General features: G+C 36.8%; 1 protein-coding gene across 1 annotated transcript; it reads right to left on the bottom strand.

Moving 5' to 3' along the window:
* Window positions 1-4,056: 4,056 nt before the first annotated feature.
* On the bottom strand, window positions 4,057-12,789 carry LOC139978818 (histamine N-methyltransferase-like). Its single transcript, XM_071989331.1, has 4 exons — window positions 12,471-12,789; window positions 8,501-8,715; window positions 7,352-7,678; window positions 4,057-5,906 (listed from the first exon to the last, which is right to left on the bottom strand). The coding sequence occupies exons 1-4, from the start codon at window positions 12,494-12,496 to the stop codon at window positions 5,545-5,547; spliced, it is 930 nt and encodes a 309-aa protein (XP_071845432.1). The 5' UTR covers window positions 12,497-12,789; the 3' UTR covers window positions 4,057-5,544.
* Window positions 12,790-14,931: the final 2,142 nt, after the last annotated feature.

Raw genomic sequence — 14,931 nt, forward strand, 5'->3', positions numbered from 1 at the left:
TGCGATGTTAAATGAAGATTATGACAGCCAATAGCATATAAGGATCCCACTAAAAGATGCAGTTTGTGTTGCATATTCTTGCAATATTTACCAGCCGTAAATATTAGAGTGCAGCAAACATAAAAGGAATGACGAGATTAGGAATAAAACTCAGAGGTTTGAAACCAAGATTAAAAGAAATCTAAAACCTTTCGTACTTAAATCATTATCTGTTAATAACTCAATAATAATCCTTATAGGGTAAAGGAGACTGAGAGCTTCTCTCACGTATGAAGCAACGATTGCAAAGCCTCATTGCTTCAAATGCCACCTCCTTTATGCACTCGGCCACAGCACCGGTCATTAAACCATACAGGCATTAATATATATAGTGTGAAATAGGGGTTCAGAAGAGCATCAACCTATCTACATATGGACAGTGGCGGCACCAGAAATACTGGAGGTGAGGCAAGTGAGGTCAAACGAACCATTTTCTTCTTAAATCTTGGGAGTGCAAAACGAAGCTGTATTAAATGCATATCACTGGAAACTTAAGAACACGCCATATTCCCACCCTATCCCCCACGGCGTAATCGGTAAACTAACTTTACTTTTTACATGAAATTAAAAACTCACCCTATTTAAAATGGGATGTTGATCGATTTCGCGGACCGAGTTGCAGTGAGTAGCTGAGCAACGTTTTGAAAAATAACCGGCGCCTTGCGTTATAATAACAGATGTACCCTGACATGTTATTTGCTAGGAGAGCAACGAGGGCCCTCTGAAGCTGCGGCACTTTTAGCCATGTCTTTACAGCACAAAAACACATGTCAGAAAGAGGAATTCTATTTCTGTGGAAGGTATTCCAGGCCCTGACGGTGAAGTGCTTTCTACAGCACAGAAATACCTTCTAGAGATAACAATCCAATTGGAATGTATTAGGAAGCGAAAACTATGAAGGTTTAGTATTTCTGTTAGTTAACTTTTATCCAAATAAAGGCAATCTGGGCGTACGTGAGAACGTTTAAGTGTTTTTTACCGCAGCCGAGTGGGGGGGGGGGGGGGCTGGGCAGGGGAACAAAATCATCTTGATTGGCACTTTTGCCTCGCCACCTTTGCTCCGCCACTGCATATGAACGCATAAGACCTCGTGGATCGTTGTATCTCACTCTTTCCATGTAGGGACTCGATACAATGCTAACTATTAGCCTATACCTGAATTGTATGTTGGTATTAAATACATGACTTCCACATGTACAGCACAGGACCGAATTATCGTGTTTACTCATGTATGGATATCATTTTCGTCAGCTCTGCCAATAATGAGACCACATGAGAGCTTTGATATAGCTTGTTATATCTCCAAGATATCAGCAGACAATTTATAAAGCGTTAAAAGGCACGTTGTCTCTCTGTCAGTCTGTGGCGACTTCCTCGTTTTGCCTAATTCCATTTAAGATTGAAAAGTCGGGAAATCATAAAGATCTGCCTAGAACGCTGTTATTCAGGATCTCGCTTTAGCAAGAACTGATGTACTTTCTGATGCTACATCAACAAGGTCCACCGACGGTGGCACCTTTGGCCTGGCGAGATTCCTAGCAAGAAATGTTTATGGAAATTCAGCTTAGACCTATATTCCTTTCTTTGACATTAAACATATACAATGTTAACAGGTACATTCAATATATCAAGTCTGTGACGGGAAGCAGTTTATGTGGTAGTTACGTCATAATTCTACCTTGTATTGGTTATTTGGTGTTTAAAACTTCAAGTATAACTTCCCAGTTTAAATGTAACCGTATTCGGTATTGTATTTTGCAAATTGATCGATTAGTTCGTTCGCTTGGATATATGAATTACATTCCTAAAACTATTATTGTGTCATTATTTGAATGCAACAATGGACGTTACATGCCAACCATAGAAATTGTTCTACTTCAATTTCTATGATGCAAACACAGATGCTCCTGCATGGCTGATCGGTGAAAGTGAAAGTTCACAATGTCTATTGTAGGCGCCCTTCATTAATAAGGTTAGCCGTGTGAATGGTCATTGTGCAGCGAGTTCCGTTTCACAACGGCTGACTTCACATGATATGTTCGTAATGATAATTTGTCCAGAAATTCTGTTGCAATAATTCTGCCATTTTCTTTTCGCCCTTAATTGGACCTACTGTAGTGAATGGCCAAGCAACGTTGAGAAATATAAGCAAACAAAAACGGCAATTTGCTTCATAATGACACTGTTATTGGCTAAGATTACAGAGAGTTGGGAAGAAGTCTCCGGAAGTTGTCTTTCAGACACAAAAATACAAGTCAGAAAAAATCATTACTCTAAATTTCCCCGTAGTGTATCTCAAGCCCTAATGTCATTGGAGGGTCCAAGTGTCAAAGCCCCCGGAAGCTGCAAATTTATTGTTCATTCAAAGCGAAGTTAAAGTACAAAAATACATGTAAAAGACAGAGGGTTTTAAATGTCTCTGTATTTTAAAGGCCTGGTGGGGGTCATGGGGCAGAGCCTCCGAACCATTAGCATTTGGCGATATTCTATTTTCTCTTGGAACGACTTAAAACTGCTAAATTTACATGTCAGACAGAAAAAAGTCTTCTAACATTTATCTGGAATGGATCAGAGTTCTACTATCGTTCAGGGGGTAAAAAAGGAACCGAGTAAGTGTGCGTTTATATGTTTTAGCGATTTTAAAGGACAAATACATATCTCAGTAAGAGAATTTTAGTTCTCTGGAATGTGTTCTAAGCCCTTGTGGAGATCCTGGAGATTTCGGGTTGGAGCCTTTGCAGATATTTCTCGTTCTGTGGAAGTGAGTTTAAAGTAAAAAAAGACCGTTAAAGACCGTCAAAAGACCGTTTTAAAGAGGAATTCAGGTTTATGTGGTTGTATTTAAACTGAAAGCCACGACCGGGAAGCTCTACCTTTTTGGTAGCATAATATTACCCTTAATTTTAGAAATATGTTTGTAAGGGAGAAGCAGAAAGAACAGTTTTGGTTTCATTTTCATGTTTAGTTTGTTACTCTTTATGTTCATGGATGTGAGACCACGCTGAATTCGGCTCCAATTTTTGGGCCGACTTGGCATCGATTTGGATCGACTTGAGATGATTTGAAAACAACCTAAGGGGGTAGAGTGACACCCTTCAACCTACCCCACCCCGTATGTACGCCTATGTCTGCTGTACACGTATGAAATCTCTTTAATGGTGAGTATAATGACATGGCACTCTATATTTTACCTTTGTGTAAATGTACAATTACAATTTATTTACCATTTTATATCAAATACCATACATCGGGACAATTTGCCTTTTCATATATTTGAAGGTGCGATTCAACATTTTGTATAGGTAATATTCTCGTTATTTGATTTCGGTGCTGAATTTAGAAAAACTCATCCTGATATTATTGAAGAGAACTTTGTATTAGAGGAGCTGTTATTTAATCGTAATTAACGTCGTGAATTCACGGCACAATGTACCCGTTAAAAATTGTCGCGCCGATTTTCATAAACCGCTGTTAAATTACGTATTAAGGCAGGCATCCTGGCTGCAGTGTAGCAGCAAAAACAACGACACCAAGACAGGTATAAAATGACAAAGAGTAGACCATTAACAGTGGGAAGATAATTTAATAATTGAGGTGTCTATACTAAACGTTTAACATCAATTTGAACAGACAATCAACCAGTCGATTACAGCAACTTACAGGGGACATCTCTACTGTTATATCTCAACTTTTATAGTTGACGTTTGAAAGTCGCAATCTGCAGATTTGACCTCTAAAGGAATCGTGAGGTCCCTGAAAAACGTTAACAGTATAGACAAAACCCTTTTAATTGATCTGCATTCACTGGTTCTAAGTTTTAAGAAATTTATAACGATGACCTGGCACCGGTTTGCTGATATATATTGATGATACTTTATATTGTAGCGTAGCCACCGAATCGTAGAAACTTTAAACGGAAATGTTCCACTGTAATTTGTAGACATTTTAACAGAACTGTTTAATGTTAAAAGAATCACAAAGTAGCTCCACTTGAAAATAAATCACGAAACACAGCTATTTAAGTTGGCTTCTTTCTATTTATTAATGCAAAACACTGACTTAAAAGGCTAAATAACAACAAGCTTACAAGAACTGACTGAACAATAACTAACAGCTGACAACTCGCAACTAACAACTAAACAATTGAAAAACTAACAACTAACATGTAACAAGTAGCAATTCACAAGTAACTCAAAATCACTGACTACATCTCTTTTTCTACACAAATCATGCTCAGGTACTGACCACCAAACTTAAACTAATCCAGCTGTCTTCGCACCCTTTTACAAAGAACAAGATAAGCTCATGCATGAAGTAAAACTCTCCTGGGCCAAGGAATAAGATTAAAGCATACATTAAATATTCCTAGGCTTTAAAATCAAGATGAGCCACACAGATGATACTTATACGTATGGCTCATTAGTGTTTCATTCTCACTTAAAGATTCTCAGTAGTATAATTATAAAGACTACATAAGGCTCTCTCATTACTGGCATCTAATAATACAATGAGTGTAAACAAATTTGTGCGAGAAAATTTACTTTCTCACCACCGTGAAATCACAACAATATCAAATTTACATTAATTATTTAATTTGGCAAATCAATCCCAGGTAGGCTATATATGACCTCTGGCATACTATCAAAATGGAGGAAAGTTTAACGAATTGAGAGGATACAAGATAACATGGGCTGATAGTCATGAACCATGCATGCTTAAACGATTTGGGGAAACCAACTAAGTTTCTTATTTAACGTTGTCAATTATATAGGTTCTACCTTAATACAAACGTGCACATTATATACACATGTATAAATTGGTTGGCTGTTTGCATGTTTGCGTGTATGAATGCACACTTTTATATACGGATCATATTCGGACGGCTGGCAACTTTAATAAAAAGAGAATTGGTATGCTTACAACGTCCCAAGTTTAAGTATAATCCACGCATAAACCTATGATGCATTGACTTCTTAATGATATGGTCACTATTAATTCGAACCAGCACAGATAAATTCACATATAGCAGTGTGGTCATACAGTTTTACTTGTATTATACGAATCAATAAAAGTGAGCAACTATATATTTGTGTCAACCGTTAGATTCTCCTGCCATCATCAAGATATGCTTGTAACGAGTAACGTCAGTTTTTACACATTTAATTAATGTGACAACAAATTAGAGGTGATCATTTTCCACAACATCCTTATTATTTGTTTATGATAACCTTACCTATACTACCGTCACATACAACATTTAGACTCATAAAAGCTATCATTTCACCAAATATTGTGGATAAGAACAAGCTCATCTCTTACATGTCATTATGGGGGTAGGGTTAATTCCATACCATTATCACGGACCATTGACTAGTGACTGAATAGAACTTCCAGGTAATTGAGACATGGTTGCAAAACCTATAACCAACTGTTAACAACACATATAATTGGAACTGTGTAGGACGCAGTGACTCATAATGTATCATCATCTTTTAATATCAGTTTTCAGATTTCTTGTTTCTTTTGAATTACGATGGCCTCCCAATCATTTCTTAGCATTGTTTTTCCATCAACTGTCGAAGTCAAATCTGGTTCACTCAGACGTTTTAGAATATCTTCAATTACAATTGGAGATTTGTTGAAATGAAAATGTACCTCTTGCATGAGGAAATCAAACAACATTTGGCCGTCTTTATTGTTGCTATCGAAGCATGGCGTAATATCAACGAACGATTCAACCCTGGTGGTCTCAAAGGGAATGATGAGTGTCTTCAATACCTGTTTGATGTCTTCGGCGTTCTTCTGGTTAAAGAAGTTTTCATCGGGCAACTGGCACCGCTTCGGAAACCGCCGGACATCAGAATAGTCTGCAATAGCCAATGAAAAGTATTAAAATCAAATCATTTAAAAATCAATAATTAATTAACAAAACAAGAATGAAAACTAACGATGGATGTAACGAGTCAAGGTCAGGGCACTATTTTGTTTTTAGGAAATCTCGCTAGTGGGGTAAATTATGTAAGGGAGCCCATTTCACGCCGGAAAAAATGTGTGGTACATTATGACTATTGTTTCTGATTTATGTTGTATTCAGAGCAGTACATAGCACACTGGTTCACATAAAAATCATTTACAAAACCGCAAGCTGCAAAGATTAACGTTATTCTCTATATACATGTTCTACTACAGTACATGTTCTAACAGCGTCCAACTGTGATGTCCAAGATAGTAGTAAATCGGTTTGGGCAAACAAGTCAAATGCAAAGAAGTTCGTTCACAATCCTGAAATAATTTTCACTTCGAAGATCCTACAAGTATGTGTGTCGCTTACAGTATCTCATAACACTCTCTGTTGGAGACAGCTCTTCACTCTTGGCAAGAAGGGCCCCATAGTTTATGGGGAAAAACATTGAGTATAGCATAATATACATGATTAACAAAAACAGGAGTAAAATAATAATTCGTTTTGCACAGTTATTGATCCAAAATTGTGTTAAGGCGATATTTAGATATAATAGTGTAGAATATACCAAACACTACCCGGAGTACAGACATAACTCAACATTGTTAACACTATTGTATGATATTTATCGTACACGATATGCACTACTACAACCTCAACGTATAGTCTGAACACCTGAGATGTGTTAAGGCGACTTTTAGATATAATAGTGTAAAAGATACCAAACACTGCCCGGAATATACATACAAAACTCAACATTGTTAACACACTATTGTTATGCCCAGCAGATTAAAGTTAAATATGGGTGTGAGGTGATCCAAGGGGTCAAGTTGTGAAATTGATCTATCTCTTACTATTATTGGTGTATGCCGTTTTATTACTTTAAGGTAATAGATTATGCTGAAAGGGTCCCGACATTCCCACACCCTCCTCTATACAAACTAAATCATCCGGCTCTGGTTCTCACCCTCCATTCCCGAAAAATGACGAAATTTTTCAGGATGGTAACTCGAAAATATATGACTCTATGTTACTTAATGTAGCGTTATACTTCTGTGTGATATCATCGTTTCCATGTTAATCATATGTTTGTAATATTCCTTTACTGCATAGCCCTATAGAGCATTATGACCTACCATGCATATTATTGTCCACGATTGTCTGTCATCACTTAATTTCTATATAAAGTCAATAACAATATGATATTATCATGATATTAAAGTAATTTTATCGCTTAACATTACATAATGACGAGTAATCTCTTGACCAATACACGTGGAGAGGGTTTTATATATCTTCGTAACCACATCTGTGGTTAAGCCTATAGGAAAGAGACATATATAGCATTACCCGCAGACAATATCAAAAGGAGAATACCACCATCCTCTAAGCAGGCCAGAAACTCTTTGATGGTCTTTTCCAGATTTGGTATATAATACAGCGAGTGGATGCTGGACACAAAATGAAACTTGGTGCTTGGGATGTCCGTGAGTGTAAGATCATCGTAATACTGTTGCCACATCGTTTGGTTCCAGTGCCATTCAACTGAGAGCAAACTCTCCTCCGCTGCATTCTCTTTGAACCTATCAATGTACGATAGCATGGGTTCAACAATAGTGCTGCAAACGTCAGGAAACTTTCTCAATATGCATGAAATGAGTTTACAATCCATAAACCCTGAGGAGCAAAAACCGGAACAAAGAGAGAAAGTAACAAAAGACAGAGAAACGATTTTATAAATATTAGCTGTTACATGTTAATGAACAATCTAATAACATCATCTATGAAATTTGAGTAATAGCTATCTTTGCCTGAAGCTGGCGATTCGCATAAGTTAAGCAAAATCCTGTAGGGTGAACTAATACAAGCTCCACGGTGGATATTTTTGGCGCCAATTTGGGTTTATTCTTGCAATCTTCCAATGCTCTCAAGACCCGACCGCCATGGTGCGACAACACTCGAAACCCTGTGCAATTATTTAGAACCATAAGAACCTAGAGATCATTGGGCAAATATAAATGCTCTAGGTCGTCGAAATCGGAGTGGGGTGGGGGAGGGGTAGAAGCGGTACATGTCGCAAAACTTAAAAAGTGCGCCATTTTCTCAAGTTCAATATACCACTTTTTATTTAAAAGCTCAAAATTGCAATTTGTTGTATACGAAGGATCTATTTTTGGAAATTTTTGATGTAATTTATAGTTTGCCCCCTTAAGGCAAACTTATGTGCCCCTGCCAGTGCACAAATTCCACAAGAACTTCGTTTGAGAATTGGTTAAAACATCAGAGAGCTGTTAGGGGTTAAATCAAACGTGATATATGTAATGCAGGACAGTGTGTGACATCTTCATTAATGGTGAGGTGCATGATATCTTCTCTCTTGTCTACCTTTCCTGTCCCCTGCTCCCTCGTCCCTCTTCTACTGCCCTCATCTAATCGGCATCCGTCTGTGTCGGGAATTACACTACCCCACGTGTCCACCAGCATTTTAGCACAACTTACCTGACGCAGATCCAATACCAAGAGTTCTTAGTTTTGTTCCACCTTCTACGAGACCTTTGCTTACTTTTTCCACCACGACCTTGGGAAATACCTCTTCTGCCCATTTCGAAAGGATTTCATGTTTTGAAGAATACTTGCAAAAGACGTCGAAGGCCTTTGCGTAATGATTGTGGTTGTCGATTAGTCGTCGGTTATTCGAATCCATGTTCCGTAACCTAATAATTAAGAAACAAATGGTTTACGGTTATGATCGATGCGTTACACACGTTATACTGATTGCGCATAGGGTGTAGGCGGGGAGGTATAGCTCACATCAAAAAGTCATAGTAACCTTGCGTGTTGAGCTAACTATATATCTCATTTATAACCTTAAATATGCTTCAGAATACACATTTTCACGTTGTCTTAATGACATGGCTTATTCCTCTCTGCTTTGAAATTCCAAGTTTCGATTTAATTTTGTTGAATCAACAGATGTTTCTCTCCCTCATCTCCTCTTAGAGTATAGTGATAAATATACGTCTTTAAGTTGTTTAAAAGATAGAATAATTCCATGCACTTGTAATAAATGCAATTCATAAATACTGAAAAACAATTGTATAGAAACAAGCTGGGTGACCGTCAAATGAAATACAAACCAGATTAAAAATGTTTTATTTACATATAAGCATGTGGCCTTCTTTTATTGTAAATAATAACACATAACGTATACTACACAATATATTTCTTTGTAGACCTAAAAGGATGTTTTTCAAGAAAGAATCTTGCAATCATTATGTTCTTTTATGTTTTTTATTTGAAGTTCAAAGCTTATCAGATGAACTGCTTCTTAAAGAAAGAGATTTATAGCATTCATATATCGATAGGAAAATGGCCAAGAAGAGGGCGCCGTCATAGATCAACTGGGGACGAGGTCTACTACAACGAACACTTGTAACGCAGAATCAAAAGTTTCAAAGGTAAAGAAAAGATTTGAACTTGGTTTTTTGAATATTAATCACCTCTATCCTAAACTGGATCAACTGCATTCACTCATGTTTTATAACAACAGGAAATTAAATATTCTGGCAATACATGAATCATTTTTTCTGTAAAAGCTTGTATGACCATGAGATAAAGTGTTCCTGGATATATTACTATTCTAAAAGATAGACCCGATAATGAACGTGGTGGTCTATGCTAAAGACGACGCCCCATATATAAGATACACTAAATTCAAAGTAGATATAGTATCGAAGTCATATGGTTGGAATTAACATAAATGTAACATCGTCCAACCCGGCGGTGCTAAGGTAGAATGAATTTATACCCTTCATAACATATTTAAAGTACCACACAGTTCATGTCACGATAATGTCGTCATTTGGAATTTTAATTTGATTACAACGTGAAAGAGACTAAAATTAAGCAATAGAAAAGTACTGTGCACCATTTCTGATTGACTCAATGTTACGAAACCAACTTTCGGCATTACTTGAGTAATTGATTGTTACACTGAAAATGATGAATACGTCACGAATGTTGACGTACACCACGAATAAGTGACCATGGCACCTGTCTGTCTTCTTTACATGGAAAAGACCAAAGATTAAATGAGAAAATGTTCATACTAGCAGTATTTACAGGGACATGAGTAATATACGTGAAGAGACATTTTCACATGATTTTTACATTTTTAACTGGAAGTTTAATAACATCAACATTTTGCAGAATATTGCTCAATAATTGCTCATTTGGAATGAAAGGAAAAATTTAATATTTTGCAGAAAAATGTTGAAATGATGAGATATGATATGAGATGAGATATGAGATGAGATATGAGATGAGATATGATAACATTTTGCAGAAAATTGTTGAATTGACGACATATTATAAGTGGTCAATTCAACATTTTGCAGAAAATTATTCAATTACAGAGATCACTTACATCTGATGACCGATAGATCCTGTGAAAAATTCATAATGTTTCAGCTCGACAAGTAAATAATTGTGCCAGCACGACAAGATTACAATAATGAGGTAAAACATCGAAATAATGAAGAAAACATGACATTTCATATGGTTTGAATGGTTTCCATCCATCCATCCATCTATCTATATATATATATATATATAGTTATCGATATGTAAGTGCATGGTGTAGGTTATTTCGTTGAATATGAACAGTTTCTACTTACCTTATATATACCTCAGACGTTACTAATTAAGGGAATTCAACTCACTGCTAATTAACAATTTTGGCGTTGTCTTAGCAAAGAACTGTTGATAAGTATTACTTGGTCGCACGAACAGGTTACTTATACGAAAACAGCAGCAAAATAGGCCTACTTTGGTATAGTAGAAACAAACCGACACATAGTAACCGACAATGCGCAAGCGACCACAACCCTTCGTGACCTCTACCGCTTTTCAGTTTACTCAGTACGACCATGACTTTGTGAACTTGGCCGGCTACGGACCAGTCCAGATACGGATAGGGATTGATTGCCTGGAAGTGTCTCAGCCAGTGAGTTGTTATAACAACTGTCCCTGGTCTCAGAAACCTCGAAAGAAATTTCCAGGCAATCAATCTCAATTATTTTCGAGAAGTTAGCGATAGATGCTCACGTGTAAAGTGTTTTCTCTTCTATGACACAGTTATGTACAAGCTTCCGTACTTTCCTGGAGACTGTGGGTAAACGGTTTTTTTTTTCAAACAACAGAAGAACAACAACAGCACCCTCACATCCGCCCTCTACCCAAAACCAATTTTCAAAGGACTTTTTTTTTCAAAATAGAGAAGTCTTTCGAGCTGCGACGGATGGTAGCACCAACCGTGTCGAATATCGACTCAAACAAAATGATATGGTTTCAAAATATTATGAAAATGAAATAAAGTAAAGCAAACAATTTTAAATGTTACCCTGCAGTCAAAACTTTCAAGTTAGATCTTTGCTGACTACAAGTATTCAGCAAATATGCACTAATGCTGACCAGTTTACGAGGCTTTTGTATAATGATTCTATTGACGTTCCAAACAAGAAAAAGAAAAGGAAAGCCTCTTCTTTAGGGTCATTTTAGGCAATTTTCACGGGAATGGTTAACCATTTTCAGAAGATTTACATTGGGCCTCAACTCTCATGCGACATGTTATCAATATATTTTACCCTCACGGACACCGCTACATACGTCACAACTATAAGACCTATTTAAAAATCAAGGTTTTTCCGTTGCGCCTACGCAATGGGTAAGTATCAACCACACTATGTAACACTACGGGTATAGGGATCGCACATACATGATGTAACATTATGGGTAGGAATCAACCACATGATGTAACACTATTGGTAGGGATCAACCACAATACGTAACACTACGGGTATAGGGATCGCACATACATGATGTAACATTATGGGTAGGGATCAACCACACTATGAAAAAATGCATAGGGATCAGCCCCACCACGTAAAACTATATGGGTAGCGATCACCCAACGAAGCAACTTGTTAATTAATGTGGGCTACAGTCTTCGATATTCATACATTGCTACTTCCAATCCTGAGTTCCAGGTTTCATCTATTATGGCAACGAACGCCAAAAATCATGTGAAGAAAATAACGTTTGGCAGTAGCAGAACAGCGATGGCGATGACGATGATGTAGATGACGATGACGATACAGATGACGATGTTGTTAAAGATGGCGATGACGATGATGGAAGACAGGACGATGAAGAATATGACGATACATATGACGATGTTGTTAAAGATGGCGATGTCGGTAAAATGAATGTAAAGATTTGTATATGCTTTGAGCGTCTTTTTAGTAAGTTAAGCTACTGTTATATTATTATATATACGATATGTATATTACGATATTACGATATTATTTGCTATCGTATGTAATATAGAGGAAGCTAAATATATTACACATCTGTTAGCGGTATTCGTTAAGCAGGTCAAATAAAATTAAAAAAATATATAAATTCTTACCTGTACTTGTACAGTCCCTGTGTCATGTTTCCTTGTTTAGGTATATGAGTTCTTTCAAACAATCAAGTAGAACACAGTCGACGTAGAGTATTAACAAATAACATGTTATTATTTATTGCGTTACATCATGCTGTACAGGACAGATATATAGGACGATATGTCCAAGGTTACTTGTTGACAGATGGAGAGACAGGGTGAAACAAGGACGAGCAGACGGCATGCTTTAACTTATATATCAATATGCAAATACACAGCTCATTAGCATACAGGTGCAGATTATAGAATGTAGTGCATCGTTTGCACACGTACATGTGAATGCATATTCAATAACATTACACCCTGTGACTGTAAACAAGTAGAGAATGTTTATAAATGGTGTATTATAGTAAGACGTTTACCATTCCAAATCATTAAACAGTCAAAATGCAGAAAGCTGTTTGTCTTTCATTACGGTACAAAATTTAATGAACATACACACGTGCGGATATCTCTAACTCATAATAAAAGATTTTAACCTTTTCTAAATAGTCGATTAAGTTATAATATTTCATGAGTATATAATGACTAATATTGTTTAAATAAAATGCAAGAAGTTATCAATAAATAGTATTCACTATTGTTTGCTTAGCGACAGTTGCTGGTGGTGTTGCTATGCACCAGCAACTGTTACGAAATGAAATTTTTAGATTCAAATTATTAAACCACGCGACGATTTGACAAGTACGCATAATATTAATTACACAACAACTATACTACAACTTACACGGAGTCTTTTCTTTACCGATATAGTGTGACTGTATGTATGTATACAATCCCCCATCCCAGCCATGTATATATGAACAGTTGACCTTCCGAAGGTGGGGGTGGTGGGGGGGGATAAATATGGGTGGACGGGACTGTATGGGCTTCTATATCGACTTGTTTCTTTTCTGTGCATGATCGAAACTCCGATTCATCACGCCTATCGGAGCCATCTAGCAGATGATGGGGAAGGGTTTGGTTCTTCTCCCTCTGTGCGTTTTTTGAAGAAAAATGATAAGACCGATTTCCTGCATTCTAGAGATAAACTCCCAAATCATTATTATAGTATTTGTGTGCGTACGTGCGTGTGTGTGCAGACGTGACATTTGATAACCTCTCTTAACATACAAATCTATGGTAAAGTGATGTTGTTCCTTTCGATGTAAATTTAACAGAATGTTCAAATTTCGAGAAAAATATAAATCTAGGTGTCACGTGATGTTGTAAATACATCAATGGATAAGTTATGGTCATAACATAGGTTCCACCTTCATATAAGGTATTATTATTAATAGTAATTATTAACAAGATAAGATCTGCCTTTTTCTCTCAGTTTAGGGGATTTTAAACTCCACCGTAGCCGTTTAGAATACAGAGATAATCTTTTGAAAGGCTATAACTTTATGCTTCTATTCATTTCGATGTAAAATTGACCAAATATTCAAATCTCTTGAAAAGTGCAAATCTAGTATCTAGCATCTCTTGTTGCAATTTAAAATCCTTCGTGTCTTGAAAGAATCAATAATGGCATCTTATACGGTTATAAGCCTATTGTTCATCTGATCGATCAAGAATCTCGCTTTATCTAATCACTTACAAAGAACTTTTCAGAGACGCATTGTTTTCTGCTTGCCTTGCAACGAGTAAGATTTATTACCCCATCAGTTCAAGCTAAATTTAAATTGGATAATGTTTCAATGTCGTCCGTTAGGTCAGTGGGTCGAGCAGATGACTAAGAAGCTGATATCTCGAGTTAGTTCGATACAGGGACGTAGCCAAGGGGGGGGGGCAGGGGAGCGACCGCTCCCTCCCTTTCAGTGTCTATTTTTTTTTATACTGTCGTTTTTTAGCATGGTATTTTGTCAGTGCTCTTTTGATCTTGAATACTCGTCAGCTCCGTTAACTCGATTGTAATCGTAGTAACATTCACGCCTACTGATTCAACTACTTACTTAGTTTGGCAGATGCAATTAGCTAAATTTAGCTTATAGCCAATTACAAGCCTACAGTTGGCCACTGCGTAATAAAATACATATTGCCTACCTAACCGCACTCTATGGAATGTCACGAACTGTATGCACAACAACGTCGACAACGTTCGTTCAATAAGTTGTTGCACGAACAGCATCTTATAAAGCTAAGCTAGCAATCGTACGTGATACGCACTTCCTATAAAGAATTATTACACTACTAATACACTGCGATAACGATATTTGTTTTTAGGCCACTGCATTTCTGGCTATATTACAAAATATGAAAGTTTATATTGTCCATCAGTTAAGTTCGTCAAATGTATTAAAGTCCAGACATTGGACAATAAACAAGAATCATCCTACTGGCAAACTTGTAAAAGAGATGTTTGTCTTTCTGATATATTATGTAAAAGAACATGTAAAAGAATTTAAACAGGAAACAAATCTGCTGATACTGATATCATATG

The sequence above is a fragment of the Apostichopus japonicus genome, chromosome 13, assembly GCF_037975245.1.
Source record: "Apostichopus japonicus isolate 1M-3 chromosome 13, ASM3797524v1, whole genome shotgun sequence".
Classification (NCBI taxonomy): Eukaryota; Metazoa; Echinodermata; class Holothuroidea; order Aspidochirotida; family Stichopodidae; genus Apostichopus; species Apostichopus japonicus.